The sequence below is a fragment of the Falco rusticolus genome, chromosome 2 (genome assembly GCF_015220075.1).
Source record: "Falco rusticolus isolate bFalRus1 chromosome 2, bFalRus1.pri, whole genome shotgun sequence".
Lineage (NCBI taxonomy): Eukaryota > Metazoa > Chordata > Aves > Falconiformes > Falconidae > Falco > Falco rusticolus.
The window spans coordinates 29,243,173-29,262,412 of NC_051188.1; the positions used below are offsets into that span (position 1 = coordinate 29,243,173).

At 43.5% G+C, this 19,240-nt stretch overlaps 1 protein-coding gene across 4 annotated transcripts in view; it reads left to right on the top strand.

Moving 5' to 3' along the window:
* The first annotated feature begins 549 nt into the window (after positions 1-549).
* The window catches only part of DHRS12 (dehydrogenase/reductase 12), a 30,855-nt gene continuing 12,164 nt past the window's right edge, over positions 550-19,240 (top strand). For all 4 annotated transcript variants that reach the window (XM_037377444.1, XM_037377443.1, XM_037377442.1 and 1 more), the window contains exons 1-5: positions 550-656; positions 1,074-1,207; positions 4,113-4,195; positions 10,922-11,014; positions 12,387-12,468. In XM_037377444.1, coding sequence (XP_037233341.1) covers positions 601-656; positions 1,074-1,207; positions 4,113-4,195; positions 10,922-11,014; positions 12,387-12,468 — 448 coding nt within the window. In that variant the 5' untranslated portion in view covers positions 550-600. The remainder of the gene's footprint in view (positions 657-1,073; positions 1,208-4,112; positions 4,196-10,921; positions 11,015-12,386; positions 12,469-19,240) is intronic.

Genomic DNA, 19,240 nt, shown 5'->3' on the forward strand with positions numbered 1-19,240 from the left:
TCCCAAAATGACACCCCATTTCCAGCCTCGGCTCGGCTAGCACTGTCGCTGTGGCTGGCACTGGCACCTGTGGCCGGCAGGTGCCCAGGGAAACTCTCCTCCTCCCCTCTGCCACCGCCGCCACCGGGCGCCGCGGCCGGGGACTGCGGCACCCGCCGAAGCACCCCAGGGCTGGCCGGAGGCACCCAGGCCGGCGGCTGGAAGCGGCCCCCTTCCCTCACCGCCTGACGAGGGAGGGGGGGAACGGAAAGGATAAGAAAAAAACAACCCGCAAACTGCTGCGGGGGAGGAAGGGGGGTACAACTTCCCTCCACAGGCATGCACTACCCGCCCTAGCCCTCGCCCCTCAGGCGGGCGGGCAGCCTATAACGGCGGCGGCCACCGCGGGCAGGGCCGCCCCGGGCCGTTACCTAACAGCGGGCGGGCGGGCAGGGCTGGGCCGCCCCGGGCCGTTACCTAACGGCGGGCAGGGCCGGGCCGGGCCGGGCCGTTACCTAACGGCGGGCGGGCGGGCAGGCAGGGCAGGGACGGGCAGGGCCGGCCCGGGCGCCTTATGTAAGGGCAGGGGCGGGGCGGCGTTGCTGTGGCGGCAGCGGCGCCATGTCCTGGTACCGCAACGCCGTGTGGTTCGTGAAGGGGCTGCGGGAATACACGAGGTACAGGCGGCGGGGCGGGCGCTGCGGACAGGCTGGGGCCGTTTCTGGGCGTTCGGTTTCTGTGTATTTTTAATGGCAGCCTCCCCCGCTCCGCCTGAGCGGACCGATGTCAGCACCTTCCCTGTGGGAGCTGCCCGCTCAGGCACCTGCCCCGGGACTGCAGCCGGGCCGGCTCCCGCCTCTCAGGGCTTGCCCCGTGTGGCCTGCGGCGAGCAAAGTCTTTCAGCTGTCGCTATGTCACTCGCTGCAGTGTCACTGGTGCTATACCTGGCCTCTCCCTCCAGCACGGAGGATAACGGGGAGGAGGGGGTGTTTAGCCCACGCGGAGCTGTGAGGGAAGAGCGCTTCTCAACTGCCCCCTGTGTTTTTTGGAAGTACTCTCTTCTAGTTTCTCACAGGTGTCTCTGATTTATTCAGGACCGGCTATGAGTCTGCTTCCAAGCACTTCAATCCAGCTGATGTGGAGGTGGACGTGGCTGGAAGATCCTTTCTGGTCACTGGTGCCAACAGTGGCATTGGCAAGGCCACAGCCAAAGAGATAGCGAGGAGAGGTGAGCCGGGCAGGCATGAGGAGCCCTGAGGGGTCCATACGGAGAAGATGGAAGGGATCAGGCCTGCCCTTCCAGCACAAGTGCAACAATGCAGCTCCTGGGGATGAGCGGTCAGGCGTGTTATTTATCAAGGGAGTCTGTGGGGGTTAGAGATTTAAGCATGATCAGTGCTGTGAAAACTGGAGTAATGAAACCACGTTAGTGGAGACAATCTGCAAAGTGTTTCTTAAGTGCAGGTTTACTGAAACTATCTGGCCCTTGTGGTGGTGCTGGTGGATGGAGGTCTGTTTGTGGCTTATAGGCTTTTAGGACTTACGTGGTACAAGTAGCAGCCTGGCTAAATTTGAACAGTTTTGAAGAAGTTACAAATGTATCATATGATGAAAGAAAACAATTGGCTTTGCTAAGCTGAGATGGGCGGGTATAAAAGAAGCTGCACTTGATCCGAGTGATAATAACCTGGAGTTTGTGCCCTTTAACTGATTACAAGCAACCATTTTTTTCTGTTGCTTTCTGTAAGCAAGGAGATGGTATGAACTGGAACTAGCTGCTGTTGAAGGATAAACCTAACCCCTTTCAGAGTTGACACAATAATACTTCTTGTGATAGGAGTTTTGGCACGTAGAATGGAAGGGAGGAGCTTGCAGCTCTTTGCTCTCTTTGCCTGCCTAGGTTTCATAACTATCTTATGAAGTGGTGACTCAGTTAAACTGATTCAAAATTATTAGCATGAAAGAGCCTTTGAGTTAAAGATCCCCATCAGTGCTAGTAGCCAGTATATGATTGATTTCAGGTTCCCACCACTGCCATTATGTATAATAGCCTTATCTAAATAGTGCTTTGTCTGGAGACTGTTTTGCTCATAAACAGATGTGACTGCCAGGTTTTGAAAGCTGTCAAGATGACTGGATCTGCATAGGATTTGGTCACCATGTCTGGTATTTGAAGCCCAAAGAACAACCTTGGGTTCAGACTGCTTGGCTGAACCTTGTGTTTGTGTTGCTGTGTATATGAAGTTAAAATGACCTAAAAGAGTGATACTGATCCTGTCCTTGAACTTGTCGCTCTGAAACACAATGTCAGTTGTTGGGGCCCTAGTTTCTAGTTGAGTCTCTTCAAGTACACTATGACAAGAAATAAGGAATTCAGACTTGGCAAAAAGAATAACAAAGCTATGTTGGCTTTACCTTCAAGCACTTCATATTTTTGTAAATAATGATGATAACTTCTTTAGCCTGAGTTCAGCTTCTCTCTGTATTGGTGTCTTATGGCTATTACAGATTTGGGCTTTCCCATGTGTCTTCTGAACTGCATTTCCAGTTTGACACAGTCTTCTCCCAGCCACTCTGACAATTCCCACGTGTTGTTTAAGTTCAAATAACATCAATCTTTACTACGGAAAATATATTCAAATCCCTTTCCTAGCCTATAGGTCACACCAAAATTTCCCCCTCTCCTTAACATCAAGAAAAATGTTCATATTCAGAGCCCTTAGAACCCAAATATTTCCCCTGAAGATTTTTCAGTGTAGACTATGAGAATGTTCCTGATCAGCTTGAAGGCCAGCTACTTCTTCCATGTGTCTAATTTGTACACGTTACTTGTGCTGTACCCTGTGTCTTGGGAAGAGCTCCTTAAACATCTGCAAGTGTACATCCTTAACTGCCTTAAGATCTGTAACTAAAGCCCTCCTTTGCACTGAAGCCTGCAGTCACTGTGAGAATGGCCAAAGAAGCAAGCATTGGATGCTGCCCCTTTTGATTGCCTTTTGTCTTGCTTATGAAATCTGTTCTCCCTGGGTCAAAAACTTTCATTCTGATCTGGAAATACTCGGTGGCTGTCTGTGCATGGTTCCTTCCATGTATGGTACATGTGTAACACAAAATGAAGACAAAACTGTATTAATTGTTGGTTAGTGTCATTTGTATGATTATCCCAGATTCGGGAGTTTCCCCCTGCTGCCTGCGGTTATGAACTTGGTAAAAGTAACTCGGTCAACTCTGGCAGTGCAGTGGAGGAGTCAGACCCTGTTAGAAAATTTCAAAAGAACCTTGAAACTTGTTGGCTGCATTAGCTGCATGCCAAATATACTTGCAATGGTGGTCCTCAGTGGAAAAACCTCTCTTGTAGACAGAAAATTTCATTATCAGACCCCACTCTGGGCTGTGCAGTGTGACTGCTCTATTCCGAAGGTAGACTTAGTGTCTTGCATTTGGGTTCCAGGTGTTAGAAGAGTGACCCAGCACCATTGTTTCTATTATCAATCCTTTGGGATTATATTGCTTGAGCCTTCTAGTGATGCATTGCTAGCAACCCCTAAAACACCCTTAAAAATGGGTAAAAGTAGAGTGCGGGTATTCCTGTGACTGAGAGTAACATATTGCTTGTGATGATCAGAGAATACAAAGCATAAAAATTAAAAAGAATTATGCCTACCTGTACGTTGGTCCCCTTCTTGAAGGGTGTCTTTAAGGTAGCTAAGTTATAAGGTCATGATAAGTATCCAGGCCTTTGAGAGGAGCCTTGCCCGGCATGTTCCTTTCATAGAAAAGATGGTTAGAAGGGACCTCTAGAGGTCATCTTGTCCAGCATCTCACCTGAAGCAAGACTGTTGCTAACACTAGATCAAACCAGCCATTGCTTTGTCTTGCTGGATCTTGAAACCTGCAAGGATGGAAATTCTGCATCTTTTTTTTTCTTGATACCTAAGCTGCAGTTTGTGGCCATTTCCTGCAAACTGGTGTGCAATCACAAGAGGTTTTTTGTTTCATTTGGATTGTATCAGAAACTAACCCCAAACAAGAGCTGCAAATTGCACATTGCTTCCCGGCCTTCCTTCTTTGTTGATGCCTCCCCCAAACATAGTAATAAATTATAAAATGTGTTTCTTGTCGAAATCCACCAGGTGGCACGGTTCATCTGGTTTGCCGAAATAAAGAACGGGCAGAGGTTGCCAAAGGAGAAATAGTGACAGAAACCGGCAATCACGTGAGTTTTTTTTCAGTCTTTTGTTTACTCTTAGGAAGATTAATATTAAAGACCTCAGAGGCCTTGAGATACTTAGTCTGTTCTGTCATTTTGCTGTTGTGTTTTCAATAGTAGTTTCATACGGACATGGAAATGTCTAGTAGCTTATCACGCACTTGGTTTCAAGTGATTTAATTTCACTAGGTGATGTTTTCTATGATTAATAACATCACCAGCAGCACGCTGTTTTACTTAATGTTTGTTGCTGATATGTTTTGTGATGTCCTACTTACTATTCCTAACTATGTGGCTGAGGCTTTGAAAAGTTAATGCACTGCAACACTCTTAACAACAACATTTATGAGTCTCAGCACTGGAGTTGAAGGTTTTATGTGTTTGAATAACACACTCTTGATTTGCTAAGGTTGGCTGCTCTGTGAAGTTCTGTGTGTGGTCCTAGTTCCATGCTTTACATACTTTCCCATCTCTTTTTTTTTTTTTTTTTTTTTTGTAATTTCTCTTCCTTACCTCTTCCCTTCTGTTACATATTCTTTTTGCTTCTGCATATATCACTGTACAGTATCCCCCTGTAGCTGGCACTGTTGCTTTTACTAATTGTTCAGGAGGGTGTGCTTATGGAGGAGTGCAGTCATTATCTTTCTATCTTTGTGTTTTGGCTAGGATAGAGTTAATTTTTTTCATGGCAGCTCCTATAGTGGTATGTTTTGGATTTGTGACCAAAACCTGTGTTTTAGTTGCTGAACAGTGCTCGCCCAGCATCAGTACCTTTTCTGGTTCTCATGCTGCCCCACCAGCGAGTAGCTGGGAATGCACAAAAAGTTGGGAAGGGACATACTGGGACAACTGACCCCAACTGCCCAAAGGGATATCCTATACCATATGATGTCATGCTCAGCAATAAAAGCTGGAGGAAGGGGGGGACATTTGCTATTACGCTGTTTGACTTTCCAAATCACTGTTGCATGTCATGAAGGCCTGCTTTCCTGGGGATTGCTAAACACTTGCCTGACAATGAAAAGTCAGGCAAACAAAACTAAGGATTTTTCTTTTTTATTTTGCTTTGTTTGCACACACAGCTGTACTTCACTTATTAACCTATCTTTACTTAACCCACAATTTTTTTCAGTTTTATCCTTTCAGTTCTCTCCCCCATCTCATTGGGAGGGAAGTGAGCGAGCAGTTGTGTGGGGCTTAGCTGCCTACTGAGGTTAACTCACAACACTTGGATGGAGATCTGTCTTAATTTTAAATAGTGACTTGGCTCTCGAACACAGTGGTTTGATTCCAGTAATAGTTTTTAATGTGAATCAAAATTTCTGAAGGCTTTTAATGGTTAGAGATACCATATTGACTAAATTTCTGCTCTTTGGTTTCAGCTCCCTAGTGTGACACAACCAGCATTACACTTCAGTTCTTTAATGGAGGTGAATTAGATCAGTCCTTATGTAGAAAATAATACTTTCCAGCTGTCTGTAACTGTGTAATCCCATGGCTATAGTAAGACTGGTGATTATCTGTGTTACCGTCTTTTCTAACTGCAGACAGACAGCCTGGGAAGAAGGGTAAGTTTGATGACCTCTGAAGGTTCCTTCATGTTCTATTTTTTGTCATTTGGTGAAACAAAACTTGAGGCAAATAATGTTCTTCCTCTAAAAGCAGCACAATTACTGCATTCCCACTCTTGGTATGCTGCAAATCTGTAGTTTCTCTAGTCTTGGAAGAGTTTGAGAGCACTGCAGAACTTGTGTGAGACCCTGGGGACAGGGTACTTGTACAAAAAGCAGCGTTCGGTGAAGTGTTAGACAAGCTGTAAAAGAGACCCTGTGGGACATGCGACTGTATTGGGAAGAGTCATTTTGATAAGGAGTCCACTAGAACATCCCTCTTTATAAATACTCATTCAGAAGCAATCCAGGGAGATAATAAAGTACCATATCTGCAACTTGACAAGCTCTATCCAGACTTAACTTCCTCCTCCTTGAGCTGTTAACTTGATCATCTGGACAGAGATCCTGTTGTAGCATATACCAAAGATTTTTTCCATCTTCCACAGCAACACCAGCTGGAGTTTGGTGCTGAAACGGAGTTGTTATTTGGCAGGCAGGTGCACCTAGACCTGGGAACCGGGAAGTTCCCCTAACCTGTTAAAGTAGATCTAATCACAGAGATTAGGTCTCACTTTGAAAATGGCTTTGCTACCTTAAGGACTTTTATAGGGAACAGGCCTGTGCATCCTTTTTCTGAGCCAATGTGACAGTCTTCAGCAGACAATTATTGATTTAGGTGTTTTTCAGTCTCTGAAATCACTTGTAATATTGAACATCTGTCCCAAAAAGTTCAGTTCTTCTGTACTACTACATAGTGGTAGTAGCTTTAAAAGTAGAAAGCTTTAAGAGAGGTATCCAGTTAGAAACAGTAGAGCAGTGTTAGGTTTTTGGTCAGAAATTAACATTACCATGAGAAAATTCTGATGTAACTCAACTAAGAAGCTGAAATCCAATGGTTAGAGAGGAAGAGTCATGCGTTTCTTATCTTCAGGGAAGCAGAATTATACGCAGGGAATAATGTCTTATAATTTTCTCAGCTTCTTTGCTCATCTTATTTGCTTGTATGATGAGTATTTAAAGAAACAACTTGGAAAGAGTGGAGGCCCTTTAATGATTATTTGTTGTTTTGCATGAGAACATTTCCTCTGCATAATTATTTTAAAGCTGCCTTTTCCTGGGTTACTTCATAAGACTATCTGTGGTATGTCTTTGAGACTAAGTGCTATCTAGGAGAAGAGTAGGAGTTGACATGCCTTTTGTATGCCTATGATAAATGCCACTGTGCTTGTACTAGGTAGGTAGAACACAAATCTGCAAAAAGCAAGAGAATTGCTTGTAACAAACAGTAAAAGGTTTGTGATGTTTTGGAGAGAGGCGATATTTCTAGCTTTAGTGGTTTAGAAAATTATAAATTTGCTCTATGTCAAGCTTTTCCTTTTTTTGTTCTATTGTATCCACATTCCTGGTCATAAGTATGTCAAAACATTGCAAGACTGTTGTGACATGGGGTGGCTAACAAGGACTTAGCAGTTAATGCAGCAGTTAGCACGGAAGGGGTTGCAGAAGGTACCCAACACTGAGACAGCTGGAGTGGGTGCAGTGATGCACCTGGAAGTGTGCTCTCCTGCCCTGGTTGGAGCAGCTGTGCCTGGCACATGGGAGGCTGGCCCAGACAGAGCTCCAGAGGAATGATGTGGCAGATATTGGGCTGCAGGGAGTCACTGGTACTTCTCCCTGAGCCTGGGGTGGAGCATGACGGTGGCCTTATCGGTTGGGTTCTGCTGTTGAGGTGCTGGGCTTCTGGGTGAAGCAATGGCAGGAGATGAGCAGGCTGCATACCCATAGCGAACAGAAACAGGATATTGACAAGGTCTTTGCAGAGGGTGGAAGAGCACAAACCCCAACATTGCACAGAAGGGACAGATAGAAACTGTGCTTGAATAAGCAGTGGATAGAGACTCCCAAGATGGGGAGGAATGGAAGCTTGTGACTGCTGGCAACACAAGGCAGGCTTGTTATCTGCCAGCAGATGTGCATTTATAGGTATAGTGCCATGGTAACAGATAAGGAAGAACAAGCTCTGTCAGGGGAAGTGTGGAGACAGATGAGCCTGAACTGTTGTCAGCACTGGAAGTGGTGGGTGATAATGGTTGGAGGCTCCCTCCCTGGGGGGGTTGGAGGCACCCATCTGCAGTCTTGGCTCGATGTCTGGAGAGGTTTGTCACTTGCTAGGGACTCACATCCATGGTGTTGTGGAGAGGCTGCTGAGGCTCATTTGGACCTCTGGCCAGTATCTCTTGTTGCCCAACCACATGGGCACCCATGACATTGTGAGGGGTGACCCTGAGTTAATCAAGAGTGCCTTATAGAGGATAAAGGGCATGGGGGCTCAAGTAATGCTCTCCTAAATCCTTCCAGTGAAAGCAAAGGGCTTGTGCAGGAGCACAGACACCCTGAAGGTGCAGCTGGTGTCACTTTGGTTTTGGCCTTTATGACCTCTTGAGCGTTGCTGAGCAGGAATGGCAAAGTGGAGCAAGAGTATCTTTGCCAACAGGTGTGCTAAGCTAGTGAGGAGGGCTTTAAAGTGGTTTCACTGGGGGATAGTGACCAAGCCCAGTGGAGTCATGGCGACAGTGGTTACGTGTCTAGGGGACAGAACATGGAGGAGAATCTTAGTTTTTGTATGAAAGCAGCGTGACTACGAGCCCATTTCAGATGCCTGTACATGAATGCTTCTGGCATAGGAAACACAGGAATCCATGCACAGTTGCAGAGCTGTGATCTCACTGGGATTAGAGAGATATGGCTGACATGACTAGAGTGCTGGAATGGGTTGTATACAGGCCCTTTTAGAAAGGCAAGCTGGGAAGACAAGGTGGAGGATTTGTGCTCTGCGCAAAGAAATGGCTTGAATGCATGGAGCTTTGCTCTGAAATGGGTAATAAGCCAGTTGAGAGCTTATGGGTAAGGCACATAGGTCAGAATCGATGTTGATAACATTGTGGTTGTTGTCTACTACGGATTGCCTGATGAAGTAGAGGAAGTAGACAGAGTGGTTTTTTAGAAGGCTAGGGAAGCCCCATCATCACAGGTCATGGTAGCCATGGAGCACTTGAACCACCCTGATACAGTCCAGGAGATTTCTGGAGAGCATTGAGGACAATTTTTTTATGAGTGTTGGACAAGCCAGCTACGGGTGATCTCTGCTGGACCTGCTATGAATAGTAGTCTTGAATTGCTGTCTTGGTGGAAGTGGCCATGAGACTGGAATATAAGATTGAGACAGGTGAGAAGAATGAGTAGAATTACAATCTTTGGTTTTAGAAAAGCAGATTTTGTCTTTTAATGGACCTGGTTGGCAGGATCCCATGGGAGGCAGCCATGAGGAGCAAAAGGCACTGAGAAAGATGGTTGATCTTCATGGGAAACCTCCTCAAAGTGGGAGATGCTTCCCGTTAACTGGAAAAAAGACAAACCACTCGCCTTCAAAAAAGGCAAGCAGGATTTGGGGAACTACAGGCTGGTCAGCCTCACCTTGGTCCCTGGGAAAACTATGGAGCAAATCCTTGTGGAAGCCATGAAAGACAGAAAGGTAGTTGTGGAAAAAACAGCGTGTAAAGGGCGAACCTGGCCTGACTGTCCTGATTGCTGCCTTTGGTGAGATGACTCTGCCTGTGGGCAAGAGGAGAGCAGTGCTTGCCTCTTTCCTTAACTTTGCTTTTTACGTGGTCTAGTATCCTTGTAGCCAGTTTGGAGACATGTTGTTTGAACTGGTGGATAACAAGCTGGGGGGAAAAGTGGAACATTTGGCTCAAAAATGACAATCAACAGTGAAAAGCTGATCTGTTAAAATTTTTTAGTGACATCCCCCACAAGTCAGTACAGGGGCAAAACCTGTTTAGCATCTCTTTTAACAACTTGGACGGAGTGAAGTGCAATCTTTATCGGATTGCAGGTCTTAAATGAGGAGAGGGAGCTGGGGGGCAGGGCTGCTATTCAGAGGGATTTAACAGGTGACGAAATAGGCTGACATGAACCTCATGAAGTTCACCAGGAGCAGGTGCACAATCCTGCCCTGGGATGGAGTAACCCCATGGAGTAGTACAGGTTGGGACTAGCTGGCTGGAAAGCAGCTTTGCAGAAAAGGACCTGAGAGTTTCAAGTTGTCCCTGAGTGAGCAGTGTGCCCTGGGGCAAGGATGGCCAGCCACACCCCAGGCTGCATGAATGTGAGTGTAGCCAGCAGGCTGAAAGAAGTGCATTTTCCTCTCCATTAAGACTGTGAGACCACAGGAGGAGTTCCGTGCTCAGTTTTGAGCTCCCCAGGACAAGGAAGTCATCAATGTCCTGGAGCAAGTCAAGCAGATGGCTGCCAAGGTGACTAGGGAGATGGGACGTGTGATGTATAAGGAGAGGCTAAGAGGACTGGCTCATTCAGTGTTGAGAAGGTTGAGATGGGTACACACTGTAGTGTACAGCCCCGTGATGGGAGGGTGTAGGGAAGGCAGTGCCATGCTTCTTTTGGAGGTCTGCAGTCAAAGGACAAGAGGTAGCAGACACACGTTGTAACAGGGCAAAATTCTGACTAGATAGTAGGGCAGATTTTTTTTTACCATGAGGGTGGTCAAAGACTGGAGCATGGTGCTCAGAGAGGCTGGTGAATCTCCATCTTTGGAAATAAAACTTTTCTGGACAACCTGATCTTAGTTACCTGCCTTGAGTTGGCAGCGGGACCAAGCAGCCTCCAGAGGACCCCTCTCAACCTAAATTATTCTCTGATCCTGTGACCTTGAGCATTTCTTTGGAAAGTTGCTTTCAGCTGAAGAGAAAGTTGCTGTATGACTTGTTAAAACAGAAATTTTGCAAGCTTTGCAATATTTTTCTGGTTCTCTGCTATGCCTGACTGTCACATACATTTATCTAAGTAGGGCTCTCTTAATAAATTCAGCATTAAAGCTATGGCTCAGAAGCAACTGAACCAAGTCACTAAACATGTTTTAAGGGCTAGAATTAGATTTCCTAGTTGTGCATGTTAACCTCAGTGTTTTAGTTGTGTTCTAGAGAGATTTTTTCATACTGCTTAGATACTTTTTCACCTAGGCAGGCCTTAACAGTGAGCAGGGTCTCTTCACTGTCCCTGTTGATTGTAACTTACTTTTTTTTTTTTTTTTTTCCTTTAGAATATCTTCTTCCATATTGTGGATCTATCTAATCCCAAAGAAATCTGGAAGTTTGCTGAAAAATTCAAAAATGAACATAAATTAAATGTGTTGGTAAGTTTGCATACTTAAATCATGTGTCTGTCTTTGGTGTGTGTAGCCTATGAATTTGTCCAACTGGTAGTGTAGATTTCACAACTTGGCTCAAAATTCTCTGCTTGGTTTTCTCTAAATGCGTTTGCAGTAGTCTCCATGGTCTGTTTGCTCTTGTCCGTTCTTAGCTCACATACAGAGATATGCTACAAAAAAAGAGACAAGCAGTAATTTTTTAGCTGCATCTTTTGAGGTTCTTACCATATGTTTTCTGTTTGACTTTCATTACTAATAACTTTGTCCCTCTTAAAGCTAGTCTTTCTTAAACATTAAACTTTTATAGAAAGTCAAGTTAGACCAGTCTAAAACAGAGCCAGGGAGAGAGCAAACAGTTAAGCATCATGGCTGGTAAGGGCTCAGTACACTTTCCCCTTTATTTACCAGTGAAAATTTGCTCTGGGTGCTGTACTAAAACTGAGGCATCTGGAGCAGTTGTTTTGGTGCTTGCTAGATGAGGAAATTCTGATGGAAATGGGAAAACAGCTTTTGAGGAGTGGCAGTGAATGATGTGTATTTCTTTTTTTGAGGTGGGAAGGTAAAGCTTGAGGTTCCTCTGGATGTTGGAGCAAAGAAAGAATTGTGTCTGAGAATGTGCTAGCTACACATAGCTTGCAAACTTCTGGCTGTTCATGAAGTTTTACCTTACAATGCATCCAGCTGTGTGGTGCAGTGCTGTTTTAGCAACGTGTGAGTCAGACGGGGTATCTTCAGGATTGCCAGGCAGACAGAAAAACTGGGGTCCCTACAACCAGGGCACAAAGTCAATGTGAAGCACCTCTGCTGGTTAGCTGTGCCCTTCTCAGGGCTAACTAGGATGCAGCAGCCTGCTGGCCTGGCTAATCTGCCAAGTTTGGAGCTAATTATTTTAATTTGCTGAGGATGGGAGTTCCTGTGAGCCATTCTACTGCACGTTGCACAGCTTCCCACAGTGAATTTTCCCTTAATGGAGAATACATGACCATTAGTGTGGGTGATGTGGGGTCAGTGCTGTCTCTTAGATGAGACTAAAACTACACTGCTTATTTACGTTCTAATATTTGCTCTAAAACTTGCATATTACTTTCTGTGAGAGAAGTTTAAAAACATGGAGTAAGGCGTGAAGAGGACTTGGCTCTTTGTTTACTACCATGTGTGGTGAGCCATTTCTCTGAAGATCCTTCTTTTTGTAAAGAACCTTTATGGTCATCAACAGAGTAGTGTGATTTGGAGTAGCAAGATTTATTAAAACAGTTTGTAGCTTTATGTTGCAAACTAACATGGTCTGCTTGTATGTGTGAATTTGTTTGTAGATATTTGTGTAGATACATTTTTGTTTACAAGAGTTGTCTTACAGGTCAACAATGCAGGTTGTATGGTGAATAACAGAGAATTAACTGAAGATGGACTTGAAAAAAACTTTGCAACAAACACTTTGGGTGAGTATTGAAGGCTTAGTTCTGAAATATACTTAATTTGATTATGCAAGTATGGTTTTTTACATCTGGGTTCATGAGTTATGTATTCCTGCTCAAAGAGGGAGCATACCATTGCTATGACAGGGAAGAAGCAGGAAAGGAAAAGAAATATTACAGCTAGTTTGGAGTGTCTTTTTTCATTTTAGTTCTGTTAATTTCTCCATTTCTTTCACTTGTTCTCATATCAGTGACTTTATTTAGCATAGCAGTGGACAAATGCAGATAAATTTACTTAAATTGATTCTGAAATTTGCTAGGGAACTTTGTTCCAAGCAGTGCTGCTAATGATGCTCTCTTTTTAATAAGTGTGCTTCTATGGCTTGGATAGAGCTTGGAGCATGTTCAGATGTTTAAAAAGACATTCAAATGTTTCAGTAGGCTTGATCAGCCCTGTTTGATGTGACAGAGGCACTGTGTAGGAAGGCTGTGCCTTATATAGTGCCCTGGATACTCTCAAACAGATGCAACACCTAGTCAAATGATTGAGCAGTACTGGGTAAGTCTTAGGCACTCCACATATAATGGGAATACCCCATGAACTCTGTGGTGAAGGTATAACATGGACAAAATGAGGGAAGCAAATGGGAAGGGAGAGATGTGGATGAGCAGGGAAGACAACGAGCAAAGTGAAACGTTCCCCCACAAAAGCTGTGGAAAAGATGTGAGCAAACAGCCAGCCAGCAGTGGGAAGAGCCGTCTGCTACCACTAATATCTGTAGAGCTGAAAGCTGCACCTCTTGCAAAGAGAGTTGTGGTACTTGCATCAGCTGACAGTCCTGACACTCTCTTTTCCCCCCTCTGCCTCCATGCAGGGTAGGTGGCTTTCTCAAGAGACTGTCTTTTATATATTTAGAAGTGACACATTAAGGCGGAATTTTGTTTCTGTATCTTCCTCCTGTTCATCAGTATTTGGGATGAGGAAGGGGGAAGCTTAGGCTATAAAGATCAGGCATTTATAGAACTAATATAGCCTGGAAACCACTGCTGGGTTTTATTCTTAGCCTTTTTCCTGTGTTGCTTCCTTAACTCCTATTTACTTCTGAAAACTAACATTTTTATGTATAAATGTATTGTGCTTAACTGATATGGTGCATACAGCTTATTTTTTCTGCAAGTCTAACTACATTAAACTGACAATTAATTCAAGTATAAAGGCACAGATTCATTTTCTTCAAGTTAATCTTCTGCTAACATTCTTCTGTTTCTTATGGACAACATTCAAAATTAATTTTATTTTGCCATCATATTTCCCCTAGCTAGAAGTGCGAGCACTTCTACCTTGAGAGATTTATTCACCTTAAGTTAGTTTAACCCCCCTGTGGTCTTTCAAACAAAAATCTAGTGATGTGCGAAGGTGCAGTTCTTCCAGAGAGAAGCAGAGTCAAACAAAGGCAACAGTATGAACATGAAAGCAAGTTTTGGTTTAGTTTTAAACGTTAAGGAAATTAATTTCTGAGGAACTGTGCATCACTTGAATTAGATTTTATAACACAAGTAGAAGCAGCAAGTTCTGCTTTCCCAGCTGTAAATCAGCCTCATAACAGATATACAGCTGCACAGAGGAAGCAGAATTACGATTGTAGTGAACTAGGAAAATGCCTGTATTATCTTTTAGGAATGTTACATATAGATCTCCTTTATTCATCTGTATATCACTTGCTGCATGAATGTATAGAAAGGTCGAGGAGGTAATTGCACATTTGAGCAGATAAGGTGAGACAGGTAAGTCATCCTCTATTGTCCAACTTTTCTGCAGAGTTCAGACAAGGCCCAGGTTGTTTGCGGAGACAGGTTCTGTCTAGGCAACAATAAGGATTAAATTTTGAAGCTTTTAGAACTTGGTTGAGTGGGAAGGGCCTGTCTGCAGGGAAAAGTTTCTGTGCTTGCAGGTCAGACACACGTGAAGGACCAATGCTATCAACAAATTGCAAGAGTTTTTCTTCAAAGTCAGAGATGGGGTAATAAATCACATCTGCTGGAGTTATAGTAGGAGAAAGCTGTATGGAGAAAGGCCTGTCAGAGTAGATCCTGTGTTAAGCAATTTCCCTAAGCACTAGGTACCTTTGGGTGTGCTTCGCTTTGAAGAAGTTATTTCTGTATCAGTTATAGGTTATAGGTTCCCAGAGAAAAACTTGGCTAAATTAGATATGGCTGGTACATAGGCTGGCTGTAAACTAGAATGTGGTCTGAGAGAACAAACTAAATTCCCCTCTCTGCCTCTTTCCCCAGAAAAGGTAATGCCTGAAGGGTGACATGGGCTCGAGACCCAGACCCCTTTTTTGAAAATCTGCAGTTGTCTGCCTTGGCAGCAGCATGGAAGCAGTAACTCATGACTGCCTGATTTCTGCAGAAATAAGGTGGAATAATCTTAATGCTTTTTTCAGATCTTCACATACAGGGTGTTCCTTCCATCTTTCTTCCACTGTCTGTTTCTACCCTTGGATCTTAGCTCTGGTCTAGCAAAGGAGTGTGTAGGTTGTAACTATCTAAGAATGCAAGACTCTGAAATATAACATGCTTTAAATGCAGGGCAGAGTCTTTGAATTCTGTATCTGATATCTGATTAACATTTATATAAGCTGTAGAATTGCTCATTTAGGTGTCTGAAATGCTGTGGCACTTCTAAATCCAGTCTAGGAATATTTTCCTCTTGACTGACTTGTTAGTCTGTTTTCGAGTATAATGGGTGTTAGAGTTCAGTTCTAATTGATCTATCTGTCTTGTGAAACATACTTTATATCCAAATCTTTTCTTAGACATAAAGGGACACAGATGAATGCATAAGGCCCCTGGTGGGTAAGATGAATATGTAAGAAAATAATCCTAGTTAGAATATAAAGTAAACTTCCCTTAATGTGAAATGCCCATGGCTGGGTAGTTGAGGATGGCTCACTGAAACAGGAGGTGCAGAGTCCTCTCTAGTGGTGTTGGAATAAGCAGGTGGGTGAAGGTTGTGAAAATGCAAAATGCAGGTTGGTAGTTCAGGTTTTGTGTAGTTTGTCTGACATTCAAGATCAAACTAAACTGCTTTGAGCAGGCAGTGGCAGCTGTATCTGTGCTGGTGCCTAGCATCCTTAAAATGAGGCTCAGGCACAAATGCCGTGTGGTTGCTCGTGTTTCTATTGTTACTGTCACATGAAATATCTTACCTTTTTTCCCTGCTAGATCCCCAAGAACTGTTGCTCTGATTGCTGGAGCTCAGTGAAGGTACAGAGAGCAGAATAGCTGTTGGAGCACTTAGACTGTAATGTGGGAGCAATAGCCAGACATGAGTCTGAAATGGCGCATTGCTGGTTGAATCACACCTTCACTATGAAACTGAGCAACTGGCTTGGGGTAATGTGGGCAGATTTCCTGGGAAGCTGCCAATCCTGATGGGCATATTTTATTTGTGTATCCTTTAGTTTGTGTGTTATTGCCCTTACGTTTCCTCCTGCGGGCAGGCCTTGTACTCAGGGTTGTATCTACACAGGAGGTGGGCAGTGACAAGTAGTCATTTCTTCTGATGAGACTTGCAGACTTCTGAGTCAACACCTTCTTTTTAAATTTATTTTATTTTACTTGTTTTAGTAAAACTCCCAACAAAGACTATTGAAACTGGCAGTATTCAGTCATTTTGGAAAAAAACTGTCAGCATTGGTAGGCAAGTGGAGGCAGCAGCAGCATGTTCTTATTGAAGCATTAGACAGTTAGCTGAAATGATCCTGGTTCCTCTATTTCATAGCCTGCCTCACTTTACTTTTACTCAACACATCTTCTTGCTTGACATGGAAAAATGGCATATATGTTACATTTTTATTGCTACTTACTAGCCAAGGGGATGCTGAAACACACTCAGAGATAAATAAATGATGCTCCCAGTATGCATCTTTTCTTCAGGCTAACACACTCTCATGTTTTAATAATATAGCCATATAAACTTACTCTGTGCAAGAAGGGGTAGGGCCAGAGGAAATAAGATGTTTTTCTACTACTGTAGCAGTACAGCCCATCCACGGCAAACTGCCTAACCTGTATGGTTATTTGTCAGCGTCTTCCCTGTGTATCTAACTGGTGCTTCGCACAAGCCAGTGTGGCATGATGGACTGTGTTCCGAACTACTTGGAAGTCAGGCAACTTGGATACCAGCTGTCAATCTGCCATGAGGTCAGCGCCTGATCTTTGGCAAGACAGCCTCACCTGTGAAAAGACTATGATACCAATTTTCTTTCTAAAGAGCTTTGAGACTTATGGATGAGAGGTACTACATGAAAGGATAAGGTTGAATATAATTGCACATCCACTGTCTGTACTGAAACCTAGGTTCCCAGCACACAGAGGAACCCTTATGAGCTGAGCTTTGTAATTCAAGGGAAATGTAAACCTTTATTTTGTCTTCATGTTCATTAGCTCTTCCTATACACTCTCGGTTATTACTAGTGTGGTGGAATTGGCCCTCAGAGACAGTACACTAAAATCTTCATTCCTGATCTTGCACTAAGGAAACAGACTCAGGGAGGTCTCTTACTTGCAACTGCAGAAACTGAAGGCTTGGAAAGATAACCAGGTCAAGGAAGAATGTCAGCTTGTTCTGGGTTTTGGTTTTTTTGGTGGTGGTGGGTTTTGCTTGTGTGTTGTTGGTTTTTTGGGGGGGAGGTGGGGTGGGTGGTTTTTTTAAGACTTGAACATAAGAAAAGCAAGCCAATTTAACCAATTTTTACCAGATGAATGAGCTATTGAAATCTGTACAGTAAAAGGTTTTTTCAGGGGCTTTTTTTGTTCCCCTTTTTTCACAGTTGAAATAACAGTGTTCCTAATAATACTGCAAAGCTCAGGCAGATGGAAAACTTCACTGAGTGTAGTGCTGGCTGCCTGCCCTTATCTGAATGTTAGCAGATTAAAAACCTCACCAACAATTTACCACTAATTGCCAAATAGAACATCAAGCAAAAACTATTCTAGAATCCACCAAGACACTAGGGTCAGCAGTAATTGTATCGTCAATTAATTTGATGTTATAAACAGGTAGTGGCTTTACAATATTACTTCTGCTGGAACCATAATCTTCTTTATAAATCAATCTTAAAGTACAGGTTTTGGGGTCACTTTAAATCTGTAAAGCAGATAGGAGTATGTGTTCTACTATTATATGTGATACCCGGTTGATTTCCAAGTCTGAAATGTATGAATTCGAAGGATTCTTCCAGGTCTTAACAGGCTAAATCTTGAGTTAAAACAGCAGCATTTGAGAAATCGGCCTTTGGTCTTTGTTTATATTTGCCCTTAGGGCTATTCTGTGTTCTGCTTAGTTTCATGTTCTAGTACAGAAAGGTTTGTAGCCTTCTGTGGGGCAGACTAGTGTCTGATACACTGTAGACTTCTGCCCCCTTCTCGGGAATAGCTTTCACTTTCATTGGGCCCTGGTGGAGATGGTGAGATGCTCAGTGAACCAAGTCTCACAAGAACATGCAGAGTGACCTTCCCACAAGACCTAACAACAGTGTTTTCCACAGAGTCCCTTCAGCTTCTACTTCAGGTCATGTGAAAGGTAGCGTAATTTTATTTAGGAGTTTATGAAGCAGACAGGCTTTTTTTGTTCCCCTTTTTTCACAGTTGAAATTTTTTTTTTTTAGTTTGTGGTTTGGTTTTTTTTTTTTTTAAATAACGTAATGTACAAATTGAATGTTTATCTCCATAGCAGCTCATTTTCTATACTCACATCATTAAAATTTCACTCTGTGATTGTGAAACCACTGAATTACTGGTCATACAGGTTGACAGGGGAGTTCACTGTACGGAGTTAAAAATGGGAGCTGCTAATTAAAGCACAATATTGGATTACTCAACTAAGTTGAGAAGATCTCAATGCAAGTGAAGCAATTACAAAATGGGCCACAAGGGAATGCATGGTGATTCAATTTATTGGTTTGTTGTGTTTTTTTTTTAGCAAGTAAACATGAAACATATTAATGTGATCAGCACTTGGGAGGGAGTATGTATGAACAAACTGTGTTCTCGTTAAGTGCTGTGCTTATTGCTTTTACTGGAATTGCCATGTGTAATGCACAGACTGACAACCCACGCTGTCTAATCTACCATATGATAGAGTCGGTTGAATGGTGTGTAATGGTTGAGTTGCTGTATCCTTATAGGAAGGTTTTAATTACACTGTATTGTACAAGATTTCCTATTATGTGAGCTCAGCTTCAAGACATAAAACCTACAGGAATTTTTCCAAAGAAAAGCAAATGTTGAGAGGATGTTTATCTTTAAAGAAATTGTGCATCAATCCCAGGAGCCTCTTTAACTGGAGAAAATATGGCCAGCAAGTACTGTGTCAAAACTCATTACACAGAACAGGGCTGTAGCTTCTCCGTGAGGTTTTTCTAGTCAACTCTTCACCTCAGCAGAGTTCAGTGAGGGCAAGATGAAATCCTGGATGTGGGGGTGATGGACTGGGTGGTTACTCACCCTTTTCTGCATTCCTGCTGCTTCTGAGTAAGCTCCCAAATTCATCTTGCTGGTCTCCTTTGTGGCACAGCAAATACTCCTTTTCAAGGGGAAGTGTTGTAAACTGTTTCACTGCAAATTTATTTTTTTTCCTCCCACCATTTCACCAGTGGGAGTCAAAATTTCAGGCCGTGTAGAGAACATACATTCTGATGGTAGAAAAAAAGTGATATATAAGAGTCTGGCCCCTGTCACACAGTCATAGACGCAGGTAGTACAGCTGTATGTCCAGCACTGCCTTGTA